Source organism: Macaca mulatta, chromosome 9, assembly GCF_049350105.2.
Source record: "Macaca mulatta isolate MMU2019108-1 chromosome 9, T2T-MMU8v2.0, whole genome shotgun sequence".
Classification (NCBI taxonomy): domain Eukaryota; kingdom Metazoa; phylum Chordata; class Mammalia; order Primates; family Cercopithecidae; genus Macaca; species Macaca mulatta.
Window position 1 is genome coordinate 126,710,913 of NC_133414.1, and position 19,765 is coordinate 126,730,677.

The following is a 19,765-nucleotide window of genomic DNA, read 5'->3' on the forward strand; positions in this document are numbered from 1 at the left end:
GATGCTCAAATCAATGATCTCTCTTGGTGATGTCTTCCCCAAGTTTTAGAGCCTGATTTGTTTCAATCTACTAAATCTGCCTGTGTGCTGGGCACAGGCAGAACCCATGCCTATCTTAAACCTGGCATTTTCCAAACACACCCTTTCCTCACAGTTTCTCTGCCATCTCCCATAAAACCTTCTGCTATTCTTTCTCTATTCCCTTTCTCATCAAAATGGTAGCTGCATCCAACCTCCAACATCAACATTCTCTGTTTTTGTTTGTTTGTTTTGAGATGGAGTTTCGTTCTTCTTGCCCAGGCTGGAGTGCAATGGCAGAAACTCGACTCACTACAACCTCTACCTCCCCGGTTCAAGCAAGATTCTCCTGCCTCAGTCTCCCGAGTAGCTGGGATTACAGGCATGTACTACCATGCCCGGCTAATTTTGTATTTTTAATAGAGATGGGGTTTCACCATGTTGGTCAGACTGGTGTCGAATTCCTAACCTCAGGCAATCTGCCCACCTTGGCCTCCCAAAGTGCTGGGATTACAGGCATGAGCCACCATGCCCAGCCAACACCAACATCTTCAACTGGACCCAAATCCAAATCCAACCCATTTCCCCATTTCCCCCAAGGAGGTGTTTTTCTTTCTTTCTTTCTTTTCTTTTCTTTCTTGTTTTTTTTTTTTTTTTTAAACTATGTCACTCAGGCTGGAGCGCAGTGGCACTATCTCGGCTTACTGCAAGGTCCACCTCCCGGGTTCACGCCATTCTCACCCGGCTAATTTTTTGTATTTTTAGTAGAGACAGGGTTTCACCATGTTTAGCCAGGATGGTCTCCATCTCCTGACCTTGTGATCCGCCCGCCTCAGCCTCCCAAAGTGCTGGGATTACAGGCGTGAGCCACTGCGCCTGGCCTTTTGTTTGTTTGTTTTTTGTTTTTTTGAGATGGAGTTTCACTCTTTATTGCCCAGGCTGGAGTGCAGTGGCACAATCTTGGCTAACTGCAACCTCTGCCTCCTGGGTTCAAGCGATTCTCCTGTCCCAGCCTCCCGAGTAGCTGGGATTACAGGTCCCTGCCACCATGCCTGGCTAATTTTTGTACTTTTAGTAGAGACGGGGTTTCATCATGTTGGCCAGGCTGGTCTTGAATTTCTGATCACAGGTGATTCGCCCACCTTGGCCTCCCAAAGTGCCGTTATTACAGGTGTGAGACACTGCTCCTAACCCAATGAGGTGTTTCTTTGATCCATTCCCTCCTCTGCCTTCTTGCTGTCACTACTCAAAACCTGGCCTACGGCTCTGCTGTAGTAAAACAATTTTTTTTAACAACATTTGTATTGGCAGGAAAAGAAAAAAAACAGAAAACAATCTAAACTTTCATTAGTAGAAAAACAGTTGAATAAATTATGCTATGTCCAGTCTATGGAGCTGCTATTAAAAAGAATGAGTTTAGCCCTCTGGATTGTGGATATTGACAGCCCTCTAGGTTGCAGCCATTGATCTGTCTGTGATATATTGTTAAGAGAAAAGAACAAATGTCACAGAGTAAACAATTTTAGAAATCCCATTTTTAGATAAGTCTAGTTATGTTTTTATGAACTAGGAAAAGTGAGTTAACATAAACAGAACCATTAAATTGGTTCTCTCAGGAGGGTAAAGAATTATTAATTTTTTCTTCATATACCCATGTGTCAGTCCATTTTGTAATTTTATTTTTAATTGTGACAAAATGCATATAGCAAAAAAATTACCATCTTACTCATTTTTAAATGTATAGGTCAGTGGCATTAGGTAAATTCACATTGTTGTGCAAACATCACTGCTATCCATCCACAGAACTCTTTCATCTTGCAAAACTGAAACTCTGTACCCATTAAAATCCCTGTTCCCTCTTCCTCCAGCCCTGGGCAACCCCATTCTACGTTCTATCTCTATGAATTTAACTCCTCTAGGTTCCTCATATAAATAGAAGTTCATCTTTTGTAATAGTAATGTTAAGAAAAATTATCCAAAACTTGTAAACAAGGTAAAGGGAAGAAGGCATGTTCTTTAAATGTCGTACTGGGGCATTATTTAACAGCTCATGCAAGGATTATTTCATTATCCGGGGGGGGACTAGATCTGTGTTGGACAAGCCCTTTCCTATTGTTGAAAGGCCCAGACTTTAGAAGTTAATGTTAACTTTTTATTCTTGTCCTGTAGAGATCCAGATGACTTCTGTCTGGTTTTATCATCATGTTGAACCATGAATCAGTTTTACCTCTAGCGCAGCCATCTTATTCTGACATTCCTTTCTGAATGTCTTTATAACCCACTCCTTCAATTTTATATATATATACATGACAAGGTCTTACTCTGTTGTCCAGCCTGGAGTATAGTGGCATGATCATAGCTCACTGCAGCCTTCAACTCCTGGGTGCAAGAAAACCTCCTGCCTCAGCCTCCCAAGTAGCCTAGGACTACAGGCGTGTGCCACCATGCCTAGCTAATTTTTAATTTTTTGTATAGGCAGGCTGGTTGCTTGCTATGTTACACAGGCTGGTCTTGAACTCTCAGCCTCAAGTGATCTTCCTGCCTTGGCCTCGCAAAGTGCTGGGATGATAGGCATGAATCACTGCACCCAGCCAACCCAACTTTATTTCTCCTTGGAACCAACTTTAACATCCTGCTGGTTCTGTCATTAATAAGTTGAATGAATCTTTGATACATGCTCATCCCAGATTTGTATGAGTCCTATACTATTTGAAAATTATACTTTGACAAAGGCATTACTCTTTTTAACCAAAAATATCTAAAGGTGAACATTAATTTTTTTTTTTTTTTTTTTTACAAAAGCTTTGGTTTGTTTGGTATTAACAACTTAGCAAATACTCTTCACTGATGGTACAAAGCAAAACGTTCACATCTAAATGATCATAAACAACTCAATTAGTAAGGTCAAACTTCAGTAGGGTATATTTAGATTTTTACTTTGGGTGCTCCATTAGTCTTTAGCTGACAGTTAACATACACCCAGGGAAAAGCATAGATTCCTTTCATTAAAAAATAGGGCTTCTAGTGAAAGAGATTAATTGCTTTCTTCTGATCAATTATTTAAAACATTCCCCGGCCGGGCGCGGTGGCTCAAGCCTGTAATCCCAGCACTTTGGGAGGCCGAGACGGGCGGATCACTAGGTCAGGAGATCGAGACCATCCTGGCTAACACGGCGAAACCCCGTCTCTACTAAAAACACAAAAAATTAGCCGGGCGAGGTGGCGGCGCCTGTGGTCCCAGCTACTCGGGAGGCTGAGGCAGGAGAATGGCGGGAACCCGGGAGGCGGAGCTTGCAGTGAGCTGAGATCTGGCCACTGCACTCCAGCCTGGGTGACAGAGCGAGACTCCGTCTCAAAAAAAAAAAAAAAAAAAAAAACATTCCTCACTCAAGGTCCCAACTGAATCCTGCCCTGTTTTGCCATCACCAAAGCCTGGCTACAAAAAGTCCTGTGCCTTGTGGATGCTATGCTCCGGAATTCATTCTCTAGAAACCACTGAATACAATCAACTACTAAAGAAGAACATGTACATCCAAGAAATTTTATATAAAAGTTGCAAAATTAGTAACAGGCATATTTTAAAAGCTGAAATCGTTTTTAAAAAGTAACGAGAGCTGCCCATGTGGTAAAAATACCATGGAACAGCAGGGGAACAAAGTATGGGGGTGTCCAATAAGGGTGAAAACAGAACAGTATTTTAATGGCATGAACAGGGCTGCAGTAGCAACTATTTCTTCAACCTTCTAAAAACAGTAGTAACATTTTATGCTTCAACAAATTCATTGCAGCAACACTCCATCTGCCTGTCCACTAGTTCATATTGCCAAACATTTAAGAGAATGGGTCATACCTAAAACTCTACCCAGTGGTAGGTTTGGAGGCAAAATGTGAAAGACATTTTCTTCATCCATATCAGTAGACTGAGTATCTCTTTCTTGTGCTACTGCTCTCATACAGGTTTTAATCAATTTGCACCAGTAAGAGACAGAGGGATGCTAAGCAAACATGATCAATGTTTTCAATTCAGTTTTGAGCAACATGAGCATTTTAATTGGGGTGCCAGTAGCCTTGGGTGGGTCCTTTCTTCTCTTTCCTAGGAAAACTCGTCCAGCAAGGAGCCCTTCTGAATTTGCCCCATGAAAGTTCTGGGACCTGTCTTACACCCCCCTCATTTCCAGTGATGAGGGCCATGTGCTCTAGATGTATTACTTTACCCTTAGGCCAATATCCTGTTCCACATACTTCAAAATAATAAGAGTTGTCTAAGACAAACTCACAGCCAATATCATACTGAACAGGCAAAAGCTGGAAGCATTTCCATGAAGAACTGGAACAAGACAAGGATGTCAACTCTCACCACTCCATAGAGCTGGAAGTCCTACCCAGAACAATTAGGCAAGAGAAAGAAATAAAAGGCATCCAAATAGGAAAAAAAGTCATCAAGCGGTCTCTCTTTGCTGATGATATGATTCTATACCTGGAAAACCCTAAAGACTCCACCAAAAGACTCCTAGAACTGATAAATGATTTCAATAAAGTTTCAGGATACAAAATAAATATACAAAAATCAATAGATTTCTACACACCAAGAAAGTTCAAGCTGAGAACCAAGTCAAGAATGCAATCCCATTTACAATAACCACACACACAAAAACACCTAGGAATCCATCTAACCAAACAGGTTCAAGATGTATACAAGGAGAACAAAACACTGCTGAAAAATATCACAGATAACACAACAAACAAAATATACATTCCATGCTCATGGATTGGAAGAATCAAACTTGTTAAAATGGTCATACTGCCCAAAGCAATCTACAGATTCAATGCTCTTCTTATGAAACTACCAACATCATTTTTTATAGAATTACAAAAATCTATTCTAAAATTCATATGGAACCAAAAAAGAGCCTGAATAACCAAAGCAATCCTAAGCAGAAGGAACAAAGCTAGAGGCATCACATTATCTGACTTCAAACTATACTACAAGCCTACAGTAACCAAAAGAGCACGGCACTGGTACAAAAACAGAACATAGACCACTGGAACAGAATAGAGAACCCAGAAATAAAGTTACATACCTACTACCAGCTAATCGTCAACAAAGTAGACAAAAACAAGCAATGGAGGAAAGGACTCTCTATTCAATCAATGGTGCTGGGATAACTGGCTATCCATATGCAGAATAATGAAACTAGGCCCCTACCTATCACCAGATACAAAAATTAACTCAAGATAGATTAAAGGCTTAAGGGTAAGACCTAAAACTACAAAAATTCTAGAAGAAAACCTAAGAAATACCCTTCTGGACATCGGTCTTGGCAAAGAATTTATGACTAACTCCTTAAAAGCAATTACAACAAAAACAAAAATTGACAAGTGGGATCTAATTAAACTAAAGAGCTTCTGCACAGCAAAAGAAACTATCAACAGAGTAAACAGACAACCTACAGAATGGGAGAAAATATTTGCAAACGGTGCATCCAACAAAAGTCTATTATACAGAATCTATAAGGAACTTAATTCTACCAGCAAAAAAACCAAATAACTCCATTAAAAAGTGGCCAAAAAACATGTCTTCTTAAAAGAAGATATGCAAGAGGCCAACAGACATATGAAAAAAATGCTCACTGTCACTAATCATCAGAGAAATGCAAATCAAAACCACAAGAAGATGCCATATCACATCAGTCCAAACAGCTATTACTAAAAAGTCAAAAAGAAACAACAACAAACAAACAAAAAAACAGATGCTCCAAGGTTGTGGAGAAAAGGGAACACACACACACACACACACACACACACACACACACACACACACACAGTGGTGGGAATGTAAATTTGTTAAGTCATTGCGGAAAGCAGTTTGGAGATTTTTCAAAGAACTAAAAATGGAACTGCCATTCAACCCAGCAATACCATCACTGGGGATATAGCCTAAGAAAAATAAATTGTTCCACCAAAAGACACATGTACTCATCTGTTCATTACAGCCCTATTTACAATAGCAAAGACATGGAATCTATCTAAGTGCGTGTCGATGGCAGACTGAATAAGGAAAATGTGGTACATATACACCATGAATACTGTGCAGCTATAAGAGAATGAAATCATGTCCTCCGTAGCAACATGGATTTACCTGGAGTCCACTATCCTAACTGAACTAATGCAGAAACAGAAAACCAAATACTGCATGTTCTCACTTATAATTGGGAGCTAAACTGTGGGTACATATGGACATAAAGATGGGAACAATGGACACTGGGGAATACAAGGGTAGGGGAGCAGGCAGGGAAAGGTAGAAAAACTACCTATTGGGTACTATGCTCATTACCTGGGTGATGGTTTCAATAGGAACCTAACCCTCAGCATCACACAATACACCCATGTAGCAAACCTGCACATGTACCCACTGAATCTAAAATATGTGTCAAAATTAAGAAAAAGAAAAGAAAAGAAAGTCCTGTTCCACTCTGCCTGGGACTATACCATTCCTGCACCTTCCTAGGCTGTCAAGTGCTAGAGCTGGGCTGGAGCAGACTCAGGGTACAGAACTCTGAAGCACTTTACCTCAATTAACACTGCGAATACCAAATGCTTCCCATCCTCTGCCTCTGTCCTCCAACTAAATTTTTTGAAAGTTTTGTTTCATCCAAGGTGTTAGTCTATTCATCAAACCCTATCTTCCTAGAGAATACAAAAGTAGACTATGACACAATGTCTTCTCAAACCACCAAAAATTCCATTACAGTGTGGGATCTGAGTTAATCCATTTTTGCTCTGAAACCCAGAACTGTGTAGCTGAAAGTACCACACACGGCAGCTCAAAAGTACCATCCACTGTAGCCCAGAGCTCAAAATAGCGAGCAGAGACTCATCAACAATAATGTGAGGGGGCAGCTTCCCACCAGAAATATCTTTTGCTAATGCATTGTTCTGAAAGCAAATACTAAGCCTCAAAAAACATATTTTAGGAGTTTTTCACATTAACTTCTAAATGCACATCAAAATCAGTTACCATTTCTGGGAAAGATGATAGTTACAAGCTCAACCAGATGATAAAACGGGCCCCACAGCAAGGCATTTGAGAGTTTGTATTTAATGCAGAGTTTGAATTTACAATACTAAGTAAAGAGCCTTGATTGGAAATAAATCATCTGAAACCTCTATTTATTAATAAAATCTTTGACTACACAATAAGCTTGTTGTTTAACTTGTAGAACATTGTGTGCAAACAATATTAATTATAAACAGCTCAAGAAACAATGATATCATTCAGAAATAAATATTCTCACTCACTTTGCTTTTTGCTTTCTAAGATTTGGCCCATAACAGAAAAATAAGTATTAAAGTCTTCTACCATAGCACAGATTACTTTAATATCCGGCATTAGGGCTGAAAATAGGCACAAGAAGAAATGAATGGCTGGCTATGCTTAATAGAAACGACCTTGCCAACCCCAGGGAATTACATCTCAAACTAGGCCACACATTTGAATTTTGGACTCAAATGTAAGTTTTATTAAAGTCTACATTCTCTATTATTCCTTTCCCTTTTTTAGCCTCCAGACACATGATCATACATACATAGATGACCAGATACATACAAGGTCATGTATCTTTGCCTTTTATAAATTCCAGGCACAAGAGACAGCCCCAGCCATAGCTGTATGTGTGTCTATAAACTGACCTTATAAAAAACAAAGGCACAAATACATTTCCATTTTTTACCAGCAACCACAGGAAGCCATTAGCATGGGGTCTATTATCCCTCCTAATAGGCTCTTTTCCTCTAGTTTCTCCACTGCCCAATCTCCCCTGCTTATCTCTTCCAAATTAATATGATAAAGATGATGCTTCCATTAACAGGTTTTCCTGCTCCGCTCTGCCAAATGCTTTGATCTTTCATAGAAGCCCCCGACATCTTCCAAACATTCACCTGACTCTTCCCCAACACCAGCACTTTACTCCAGTCCATCTCCTCAGCACCCCACTAACATTCTTTTCACCACCACGGTGATGCCAACTTCACCCAGGCTCCCAGTCCCTCTCAGATTCACCCTCATGGCAAAGCTGACAGCCTCCTCCAGTCCCCCAGGGCTCTGCATCCTTGAGACACAGAACTATGATTGACATCTGGCTTTTAATATGTTCTCTTGTGATACTCCATCCACTGTCACTATGATTGTCTCCTCATCTCATCTGCAAGCTTACTGAAGGCAAAGACCACTTCTTATGCTTATTTTATGTCTTCCACAATACTTACAGAGATGGACAATTATTTTTCTTTCCCCTCTATTTCATACTACTTTAAATCAGGCTGGTGTCTGGACCCTATGTCCAGAGCCAAGTTCCTCTGGCATAGCATCAGGTAAAGGGCGTTTCTGCATGACTTTGAGCCAGTAATTCCATCTTTGCCCCTGAAACTACTTAATTGACATCAAAATAGTGGTGCCAAGGTAGAAACTTCACTCATCTTCCAACTGCTCTAGTCTCTTAAGGCTCTTCTTAACTCTTTCAGCAACTGAAATTGACCACAATTCAACAACATAAGAAACAATTTCCATTCACATGTACTGTGTATAGGGTTGGGTTATGCACTACTTTGTGTTTAGCTATACTAAGAAGGCCCTGATTACAGAGAACAAGACTGTGACTAGTTAAGTGCACCACGGTTTAAGGGGAATGAGAAGAAACTAGAATGGGATCACAGGGTAGCAACAGGAATAATAAAAGGGCTCGGAAGGAGCACTCAAAAAAAGTAGATAGGATTAGACCAAAGAAAAAGTCAGGGTAATGATGGTCTTTAAGTGTATTGTGGGTTCTTTTAAGGAAATCAGTGATCAACTCTTTTCCCTCTGAGGATAAAATGGGAAAGCATTTGTTTTACATGTACTAAGAGATGTAGGTTACATAAACTCTAACCTTGAAGGCAATTGCAAATGAGAGTACGCTCCTGAAGAGAGCTATTCTATCTCTTTGGTTTGGAAATATTTATGATAGAATAAATGGCACACCTATCCAGGACAGCCCATCTCCAACAGTACTTTCCATTTTTGCCACTCATCCTTGCGGGTATGGACAATGTGATCATGCTATTTTCCTGACCTAAATATCTAGGTGAAATCCCAGGGATTACACTGCAATGAAAGGAAGACCAAACTCATCATTTTAACTACTTTCCAAAACTCTATTTCAGAAATGATATATAGTTAGTTCTTGTAACTTAGGAATTAGATAATACAATTTTACCTGAAAAAAAAAATGAAACACAGAAAACCCTTAATCTGTAACTTCAACTGCCTACCCTCAATCTTCATCCATTTCACTCCACAAATATCCATGCATTTCTTAAGTTCACATGTCCTACATGGAATGATCCTGACCTGGTAAACATCTTAGCCTAAAATGGCAAAAATGGAAAGTACTATTGGAGATGGGATGTTTTTCCCAAGCCTTTCATAGAACACAATGTTTAAAAAGGCTAATTCTTGAAAAATGTATTTCAACTTGTTGTAATCTGAATTTTCTAATAATTTTAGATTAGCATTTTAAAAATACTTCTGATGTTCACGGGCTGTCTTGATGAATTGAAAATTACAGATAGAGGAGCAAGGGATTAAAGAACCTATCAAAAGGTATCATTTGCCATACCCTCTAACACATAGTTAAGACGCACACTGCTAAGTGGTAACAGCCTCTATGAAAACATCATTCTATTCTATTCTATATAAAGATTTCTGCCAATGCTACCCTGAAAGAAGAGCTTAGGTGATCTGAATTTTTTTTTTTTAAATTTTCCTCAGATGCCCAGTGTTCAGAATTCTCTTTAAAAGAATATGGCTATAAATAACACATAAAACTACTTCCATTTTTGAAAGGGAATAAAGTTATTCTAATTAATGTTTAAAGCGCCATCTTTTCAATGACAATAGGAGAATCGCGGTTCCATTTATTTCCAGTAGAAATTCTGCTTGCTGAAATTAAGGTAACTGTCAACTCTAGCCACACCTGTGTCTTCACCACCCACTGCCCTGAACAAGGTAGCCCCCACACCTGACTAGCCTACCATGCTCCCCTCTTTAGTCCCGGGAAGGTTTTTCAGTTTTCTGGAGGTTTATGTTCAAATCTTGTTTCCTCCTTGGCAACATCCCCAGACCAGTGAGACTGAGCTCTAAGTGGTCTCTGATTCACTGGCACCTGATGTCTGAACCGCTCACCTGCACCTTTCCTGCTACCAACTATGCTTCCACTAGTAAGCACCTTGCTCTCCAGCTCACAGGTTCTTCAGGTGTACGTACCGTGTCATACATACCTTTCAACCCATTATATTTATATGACCATTTGAATGTCTGATTAATATCCCTATGAAGGCAGAGATCTGTATATAACTTGATTATGTATAACTTATTTGTGAGTGCCTGAGCACTCAGAATTTATGCTATGCCCCTAGCTTAAGCAGGGTTTTCATCATTGATGATAATTCGATTTCAATTTTCAGCTTTGAACTTCTGGGTGCAGAAAAATTGTATGATAGGGAGTTTCTCACACTTGCTCCTTTGCTCCTCAGAATCACAGGGCACACCTGGATACCAGGACGTTTCCCATATCCCCATTGCCAGTCAGGTAAGGGTAGAGCACGAGTTCTTCTGTCTATTCTTTAGTTGAGCGTCTCCTACCTACATTCTACATTTAATGAGACTGTTTTGAAAAAAAGCCCAATTCCAGGGTATTTCCTAGGCCACAAAGGCCATGATCAGAGAACCTTTATCTAGATGGTACTGAACAGGTAGCTGAAATACTCTTTTTTTTTTTTTTTTTTTTTTTTTGAGACAGAGTCTTGCTCTGTCTCCCAGGCTGAAGTGCAATGGTATGATCTCAGCTCACTGCAACCTCCACCTCCAGAGTTCAAGCAATTCTCCTGCCTCAGCCTCCCGAGTAGCTGGGCCTACAGGCATGCACCACCATACCTGGCTGATTTCTTTGTACTTTTAGTAGAGATGGGATTTCATCATGTTGGCCAGGCTGGTCTCGAACTCTGGACCTCAAGTGATCCGCCCGCCTCGGCCTTCCAAAGTATCGGGATTACAGGCATGGGTCATCGCGTCTGGCCTGAAATACTCTTTCTTTTGTCCTTTTCGTGGACCTATATTTTTTTGCCCCTCCATCACCCCACAACCAATTCAAGCTAGAAACTTCCTGCCCTGTGTCCAACAAAGCAGTGGTTCTCAAACTCGGTATATTTAACTTATGCACTGCATGATGATATTTCACTCAACAACAGATTACATATACAATGGTGGTCTAATAAGATGGTAACGGAGCTGAAAAATTCCTATTACCTAGTGACGTCTTGGCCTAGGATAATGTGTACATTTATGTCTTAGTTTAACAAAAAAAGTTTTAAAAGTTTTAAAAACACAAATTTTAAAGATAGAAAAAAGCTTATAGAACAAAGATACTGAAAAAGAAAAATTTTTATATAGCTGTACAATGTGTGTGTGTGTGTGTCTGTGTGTGTGTGTGTGTCTGTGTGTGTGTGTGTGTGTGTCTGTGTGTGTGTGTGTCTGTGTGTGTGTGTGTGTGTCTGTGTGTGTGTGTGTGTCTGTGTGTCTGTGTGTGTGTATGTCTGTGTGTCTGTGTGTGTGTGTGTGTCTGTGTGTCTGTGTGTGTGTCTGTGTGTGTGTGTGTCTGTGTGTGTGTGTGTCTGTGTGTGTGTGTCTGTGTGTCTGTGTGTGTGTGTGTGTCTGTGTGTGTGTGTCTGTGTGTGTGTGTCTGTGTGTGTGTCTCTGTGTGTGTGTGTGTCTGTGTGTGTGTGTGTCTGTGTGTCTGTGTGTGTGTGTGTCTGTGTGTGTGTGTGTGTCTGTCTGTGTGTGTGTGTGTGTCTGTCTGTGTGTGTGTGTGTGTGTCTGTGTGTGTGTGTGTGTCTGTGTGTGTGTCTGTGTGTGTGTGTCTGTGTGTGTGTGTGTCTGTGTGTGTGTGTGTGTGTCTGTGTGTGTCTGTGTGTGTGTGTCTGTGTCTGTGTGTGTGTGTGTGTCTGTGTCTGTGTGTGTGTGTGTGTCTGTGTGTGTGTGTGTGTGTGTGTGTGTCTGTGTGTGTGTGTTTAAGAGACAGGGTCTTTGCTGGGCACAGTGGCTCGTGCCTGTAATCCCAGCACTTTGGGAGACTGAGGCAGGTAGATTACCTGAGGTCAGGAGTTTGAGACCGGGTGAAACCCCATCTCTATTAAAACTACAAAAATTAGCTAGGCATGGCCGTGCGCACCTGTAATCCCAGCTACTTCGGAGGCTGAGGCGTGAGAATTACTTGAACCTGGGAGGCAGAGATTGCAGTGAGCCAAGATTGCACCACTGCACTCCAGCCTGGGCAATGGAGTTAGACTCTGTCTCAAAAAAAAAAAAAAGAGAGAGAGAGGGGGGCTTGGTATGTTGCCCAGGCTGGGGTGCAGTGGTTAACCACAGGTGCGATCATAGTCCATTATAGCCCTGAACTTCTGAGTGAGACTCTGTCTCAAAACAAAACAAAACAAAACAAAAATTTATGAATACCCAAGTTCCAAATAAACATATGGCTATTGTTCATTCATTCATTCATTCACCTTATGAGTACCTGCCATGTCAGGCATTGTTGTAGGCACTGGGTTTACAGTGAACAAAACAGACAAAAATCTCTGCCCTCAAAGAGCTTACTCTCTAGTAGGGGGTGAAGATAAATTAATACAATGTATTAAATGATGTAAAATAAAAAAGATAAGGCAGGGACATGTGATACATGTGAGACATGTATCACATGTGAATACATGTATCACATGAGTTGTTGAAATTTTATATATGGGACAGCCCAGGAAAGGATCACTGAAAACAGACAATTTGGCTGAACAATCTTCTTGATTATCTGGGCAGTCTCCTTGGTCCTTGGTCTTTTCTAAATGGTCTAGAACTTTCTGGCAAAAAAAAAAAAAAAAAAAAATAGATCTTGGTCCTTACCCTGAAAAATGCTCATGATAAACAACAATAATTATAATTAATTATAGATCAAAATAATGAACAAAATATATACGTATACTTAAAACGAACTATAATTCATATTTAAAGGGACACTTAGAAATGCCAGACAGTGCTAATTTGTCCTTTGTTAGAAGCAATTCCCCCAGAGAAGAATCTGCACAAATACCAACACATTCAAATCCAAATAGAGATGAATGCTTCTCTTTTGTTTTCAGGTTTCTTATTCTCTAATACAGTGTAAAATACAACCATGATACAGACAAAGTAAAACATTAAAAACCTATCACTGGAACGACATGACGGAATGAACAGATCACATTAAAACAACTCCTTTAAGTTAGTGGGATGAAGGCTGTAATGCACAAGGATGCAAAACAAAGCGATTGAACACTGAAGATAGAATAGCTCCACTCAGAACCCTGCAGCCACGTTCTACTCCCACTGGGTTATTACAAGAAATACCATAAGCTTTTGGGATCTCCTTTTCATTTAATTACAGAATCCATCCATCAATTAAACCACTTTCTTCATCTCATTACCAGCCCAGTACATTTTCTGAGGTGACAAATGGTAATTAGGTTCTCCTTCCTTCAGATGCTGGCATTTAGTATTCAGTTCCTGCCTTTTGCTCTTTCCCAGGGAAATTTCACACACAATTATACAGCTTCAGTCATTATCCATATGCCAAAGGCTTCCAAATTCTTCTTCCCAACATAGACCACTATCTCAGAGCCCTACTGGACTCTGGAGGTACCATGTTACTCAACCTCAATATACCCCAAACTGAACTCATCTTTCTCCAGCACTGCCCTGCAAGGTGCTTCTATATTTCATTAGTTGGTGGCAACTCCATCTATCTACCCAGGCAGCTCAGCTGGATACATGGATCCCTCTTCACTCCTCCCATTCAGTCAGTCATCAAATTCTATTGACCCTAACTTTGTCTCTTAAATCCTCTATTTTCTATCACACCTGCTACTACCTTACACTATTTCCACCTGTGGCTCTCCCCAGCTCCTTTCTATCTCCCCTGTGGCCCTCACGGCCTGCATGCTGTGCATCTCCCATCACAGGACTTCTTACTTGGTCTCATAAATGTTGCTTACTTATATGTCTCTTTTAATACCCCAGGAGTTCTTTGACAACCTGGTACGTTGTCTCTATTATTAGCACTTAGCACAATGTCCTGCATGGAGTATGTGTTCAATTAACATTTAGTAAATGGGCTTGGTGTGGTGGCACGTGCCTGTAATCCCAGCTACTCAGGATCACTTGAGCTCAGGAGTTTGAGACCAGCCTGGGCAACACAGTGAGACCCCCCCATCTCAAAACAACCACAAAATAAAACATGTAGTAAATGGATGAGTAACTCATGAACCATCAGATCCCACAATGTCAGGCATTTTAGAAAGTGAGATGAGTTCACCAACACAATTTCTGCTCACCAATCCCTACCTTGTCACAGCTAAACCTGTGAAGTCACTGGGTCTGAAACTGACCTAAGTTTGTGCTATCAACTCTAACTCCTCCATCGCAACCCTTTCCCACCCTCAAATTTGTTTAGCTCTTGTGTAAAATGTTCAGTGTCCCCTTTCGCCCTTTTTTCAAAACTATTTTTAGCAAAAACAGTTCATCCTTGCTTTTCATTCCCAAAGGCATTTTACATCGTTGGCCTTTCTTTCTAGGGGAAATCAGCCTCTGAAATCAAGAAATAGAAGGCTCAAGAAATAGAAGGCTTTGTCTGCAAGGTAGATGTGTGAAGGCGAGGCAGGTGGGAGGGAGGGAAGGGAATTCCAGGGAGAAAGCTTGGCTGGACTCAAGGTCACAGTCAGAACTGGAATGTGCCTCCTGTGCACTCCGCCAGGTCTTGACCAAAAGCTCGGGCTTGTTTTGGCACATGCTCCCCACCCAAAATCCTCTGTCCTGGGACATCAGCTCAGTACCTGAACATCGCAACTCCAGGTGAAACAGAAGAAAACGAAACTGTTGTTTTAGGACTTGGCTGCAATTGGGTCACTGGGGCTAGGAGGAAGACAGCATTCCTCAGGGAAAAGACGGCTATTTCTGCTGGGATTTATAAGAAGTAAAGACGCCAAGGAAATTCAGTGTCCTGATCCGATTAGGATGGAGACAGAAGGGTCTTTGGAGAGAGAAGGGTCTTTGGAGAGAGAGCAAGCCCTGTCGAGATGGTGCAGACAAGGTTTGGAATAAGTCTGAAAAATGACCCTGGCTTGTACTTTCTGATCAATTTTCCCATAAACCTAAAACTGCTCTAGAATGAAGGAAAGAAATGAAAGAAGGAAATGAAAGAATGAAAGAAAAGAAGGAAAGGAATGGAAGGGAAGGGAAGGAAGGAAAAGGAAAGGAATAGAATGGAATGAGAAAGGAAGAAAAGGAAAGGAAGAAAGAAAAGAAAAACAAAAAGAAAAGAAAAGAAAAGAAAAGAAAAGAAAAGGCTCTTGCTAATGAGAAATGTCTCATGTCAGAGATGGCCTGAGAATACGAGGGCAGTTGGTGCCTATTCTGTGCTGTGACCTCCCACCATTAGCCCAGACCTTAATTAAGTCTGCTGCTGAAAAGAGCTGCCTTGGGGTAGTGGTACTATGGAAGAGGACAGAGAGGAAAAATGTGTGGGATAAAGCAATAAAAAAGGCACAGCACTCACAGGAGGAGACCAAGACTTTGAAACTGGCAAGAATTTGGAGTGAGGGAACCACAGGAATGCATACCTCGAGGAATCTTTAGAACTGTGCTGTCCAGTACAGTAGCCACTAACCACATGTGGCTACTGACCGTTTGAAATGTGTCTAGTCCAGGCCAGGCACGGTGGCTCATGCCTGTAATCCCAGCACTTTGGGAGGCCAAGGTGGGCGGATCACCTGAGGTCAGGAGTTCAAGACCAGCCTGGTCAACATGGTAAAACCCTGTGTCTACAAATAATACAGAAAAAAATTAGCTGGGTGTGGTGTCACAACCCTGTAACCCCAGCTACTCGGGACGCTGAGGTAGGAGAATCACTTGAACCCAGAAGGTGTAGGTTGCAGTGAGCCAAGATCACTCCATTGCACTCCAGCCCGGGTGACAAGAGTGAAACTCCATCTCAAAAAAAAAAAAGAATGTGCAGCCAGGTGCAGTGGCTGACGCCTGTAATCCCAGGGCTTTGGGAGGCTGAGGCAGGGAGATCACAAGGTCAAGAGATAGAGACCATCCTGGCCAACATAGTGAAAACTTGTCTCTACTAAAAAAAAAAAAAAACAAAAAAACAAAAATTAGCTGGGTGTGGAGGCGCACACCTGTAGTCCCAGCTACTCAGGAGGCTGAGGCAGGAGAATCCCTTGAACACGGGAGGCAGAGGCTGCAGTGAGCCGAGATCATGCCATTGCACTCCAGCCTGCCAACAGAGTGTGACTCTGTATCAAACAAATAAAACAAAGCAAAGCAAAAAAACAAAAACAAAAAGAAATGTGTCTAGTCTAAATTGAGACGTGTTAAGGTAGTATTAAAAAAAAAGAATGTCAAGTATCTCAATACTTTTTATATTACTTATTGAAATGATAATATTTTAGATAGGGTTAAATAAAACATATTAATGAAAATTAACTACACCTTTCCCTTTCAACATTTTCAATATGGCTATTAGAATATTTAGAATTATACAAGTGGCTTGCATTTTTAAAAATTTATTTATTTTTTAAGTTTTGGGGTGCATGTGCAGGAAGTGCAGGTTTGTCACACAGGGAAACGTGTGCCAGCTTACATGATATTTCTGCCTGAAGCACTTCACCCTTTCAAGACTCCTCACATTTACAACAGTGATGACAGTGCTGCTCTAGAATCTTGGGAAAAGTCACGGACTCCCTACAGTATAAGGCACGGGGAACCTAAACCACTTTCTCCAGATATTAAAGAAAAGGATGATTCCAGAACGTTGGGACACAAGATAGTAGCCATTGCCAGATTAAGTGTGAGAAAATATAAATGTATAAGGATAGATGACTGACTCATTTATTTTAGTAACATTTTGTTAAATTGAAAAATAATTCCTACAAATAGCAAGTATTCTTAAAATGGAATTTAATTTAAACAAAAACTCGACTTTTCAAGAACACATTTATAGCATGAAACAAGATACAACTTTCCAAGATGAGGAATTTACATTTGGTCCTTAGAATTAAACTAAAGGAGGAAAAAAGCAAGGCAGCTTTCACCCCACAGGGGATAAATGAATGTCTATTCTAACACTTCGATGTGTTGAACAGTGAGTGCCAAGATCTGAGTCTACTACTCCATACTTTCAAGTAGAAATATAAAATATAGAGAGAGCTGGGCGTGGTGGCTCACACCTGTAATCCCAGCACTTTGGGATGCTGAGGCAGGAGAATCCCTTGAGATTAGGAGTCCAAGACCAGCCTGGCCAACATGATGAAACCCCGTCTCTACTAAAAAACAAAACAAAACAAAACAAAAACACAACAATTAGCTGGGCATAGTGGCGGGTGCCTGTAATCCCAGCTACTTGGGAGGCTAAGCCAGGAGAATTGCTTGAACCCAGGAGGCAGAGGTTGCAGTGAGCTGAGATCGCACCACTGCACTCTAGCCTGGCAACAGAGCAAGACTCCATCTCAAATAAATAGATAAATAATAAAATAGAATAAATAAAATAAAATATGTATGTGGCTGCCGTCATTTATGGATTGTATTTATTTCATACCAAATCTATCCTTTGAGCCATGTCTCAATAAATTTATGAGAAAAAATAAAAATACAATGCTGACTCCAAGTTAGCTAAACTGGATATAACCAGAAAACATTTTTTCTCTGACATACCCCCTAAGAAGCTCTAATTGGGGGTCTATATTAATATACACTTATCTGGTATATGGAATCTGCAAACTTCAGACCTGGGATGATGTAAGTTTCATATGGTCTAGTCTCTTTATTTTACAGATAAGGACACTGAGCCACAGAGAGACAAGTAACTTGTCCACAATCAGCTGCTTAATGGCAAGGCAGGACTCAAGCCACACAAAGTGACAGCACAGCACCCTGGGTGTGACCTTGATATTTCCTCATGGCCAACTTGGGTTGGGTGAAAACTGGGGTTTATCATACTTACTCACAGGGGTTTTCAGGAGGATTAAATAATCCCTCTCTGAGATGTGGACACAGTATTTGTAACGCATGTCATGCATTGAGCACTGAGCTCATTTGAGGCAGTTAAGCTCATACCCTCCCCTCTCTCCACCTTCTTGCCCTAGCTACACATGCTAGCATTCTTTCTTCTGAAAACTTTACCTTCAGTGTAAGGAACGGCTGTGGACTCCAGGAAAGCGCTCGCTCCTCCTTTATTCATGTATTTTGTGGTCACTAGGAAGACTAGAATCTACCTGAGAGCCCCCCTGGCCGTGGATGGATGGCTTAGGATGACAATGCTGAGTCTTTGTGACGTAAGACACTCAAAACAAAACACAGTTTCCAGAAATGAAGGTGCTTATCACAGGCAGGGCATAGGAATGAGGGTGCTTACCCCAGGCAGGGCACAGAGTAAATTTACAGAGTGCTCTCTGAGTCTCGTCTGCCTTCCTTCTCTGACATCCTTGAACCACATCTTGAGCTACCCGGACATGCCCTCAGCCCAAGTAACCTATTTATCAAACAAACACACAAAACCATTCTTCTTCCTTTTCTTCCCCAGTTGGCCACGCCCTGGCTCTGAAATAACAGGTTGGTGTATTTCATACAAAGATGCCAATCTTTGTAAACCCCAAAAGGTAGGCTTGTTAATGGAAATCAACACCAAACTGGTAGCTTCTTGGATGGGAGGTCTTTTTCTGCTTGGAGGTCTCCTGAGTGTTCTTGCTTAATTCTCAATTCTCAATACACACACACACACACACACACACACACACATACACACACACACACACAGAGGAGCCAGTGACTTGGCACCCAATCTTGCAAGTTTTCCAGGCCTCCTATAACTAATGGATATTGGGACAAGCTACTTTGCAGTAGGAGTTCCTCATTTCAGAGAAAAAGAAAAAGAAGGCAAAAACCACAGAAGTGCATTTTTATTGCTCTTTCTCAGTGTTAGTCCCTTCTTCCAGGAGAAGGGACCTCAGTGAGCACCCAAAGGCCCATGAACCACTGGTTTTAGCAGGACTCGTTCTCGCCTTAGAGTCTAACTGAATCCCAAACTGGCAGTAAATGATGTCAGGGCTTCTCAGGGCATTCACTTATCATCCAGTGACCCGATGTGGAGTTAAGGGGATGGGCTGGACCCAAGGTGAGCCCTGACCATGGCATGTCACTGAGCCACGAAGCTGCAGGCACCATACCTTTGCAGGTGAAACACTTGATGTGGAAATGTTTGGTCTGGACCCGAAGCACTTCACCCTTGCAAGGCTCCCCACATTTATGGCAGTGAATGACAGGCTTCTCTGATGGGTGGTGAGGGTCCTGAGGGTGCGCCACTGAAAGAAAATCAACAAAAGATCCAGGTGAGTAGAGACCATTCCTGCAAAAGGGGTCATCATGGTATCTCTGTAATTTTGGTGTCAAATGAGTCACAGAGATTGATTCGACAGGGTGAACGGAGCAGCCCCTCCAAGCCACAATCCTGGAGACACAAAGACCCATAAGACAGTCGTGGCTTTAACAGTCCAGGGGAGAAAACACCAGGCATGTTCCTCAGTGGAGCCTGCTGTCTTCTCCCTTCCTCCCAAACTTCTCTGGGATGAC

At 41.3% G+C, this 19,765-nt stretch overlaps 1 protein-coding gene across 47 annotated transcripts in view; it reads right to left on the minus strand.

Annotated features, from left to right (window-relative positions):
• ABLIM1 (actin binding LIM protein 1) overlaps positions 1–19,765 on the minus strand; it is a 388,728-nt gene that overhangs the window by 146,213 nt on the left and 222,750 nt on the right. For all 47 annotated transcript variants that reach the window (XM_015148237.3, XM_015148252.3, XM_015148248.3 and 44 more), the window contains one exon: positions 19,363–19,497. In XM_015148237.3, coding sequence (XP_015003723.3) covers positions 19,363–19,497 — 135 coding nt within the window. The remainder of the gene's footprint in view (positions 1–19,362; positions 19,498–19,765) is intronic.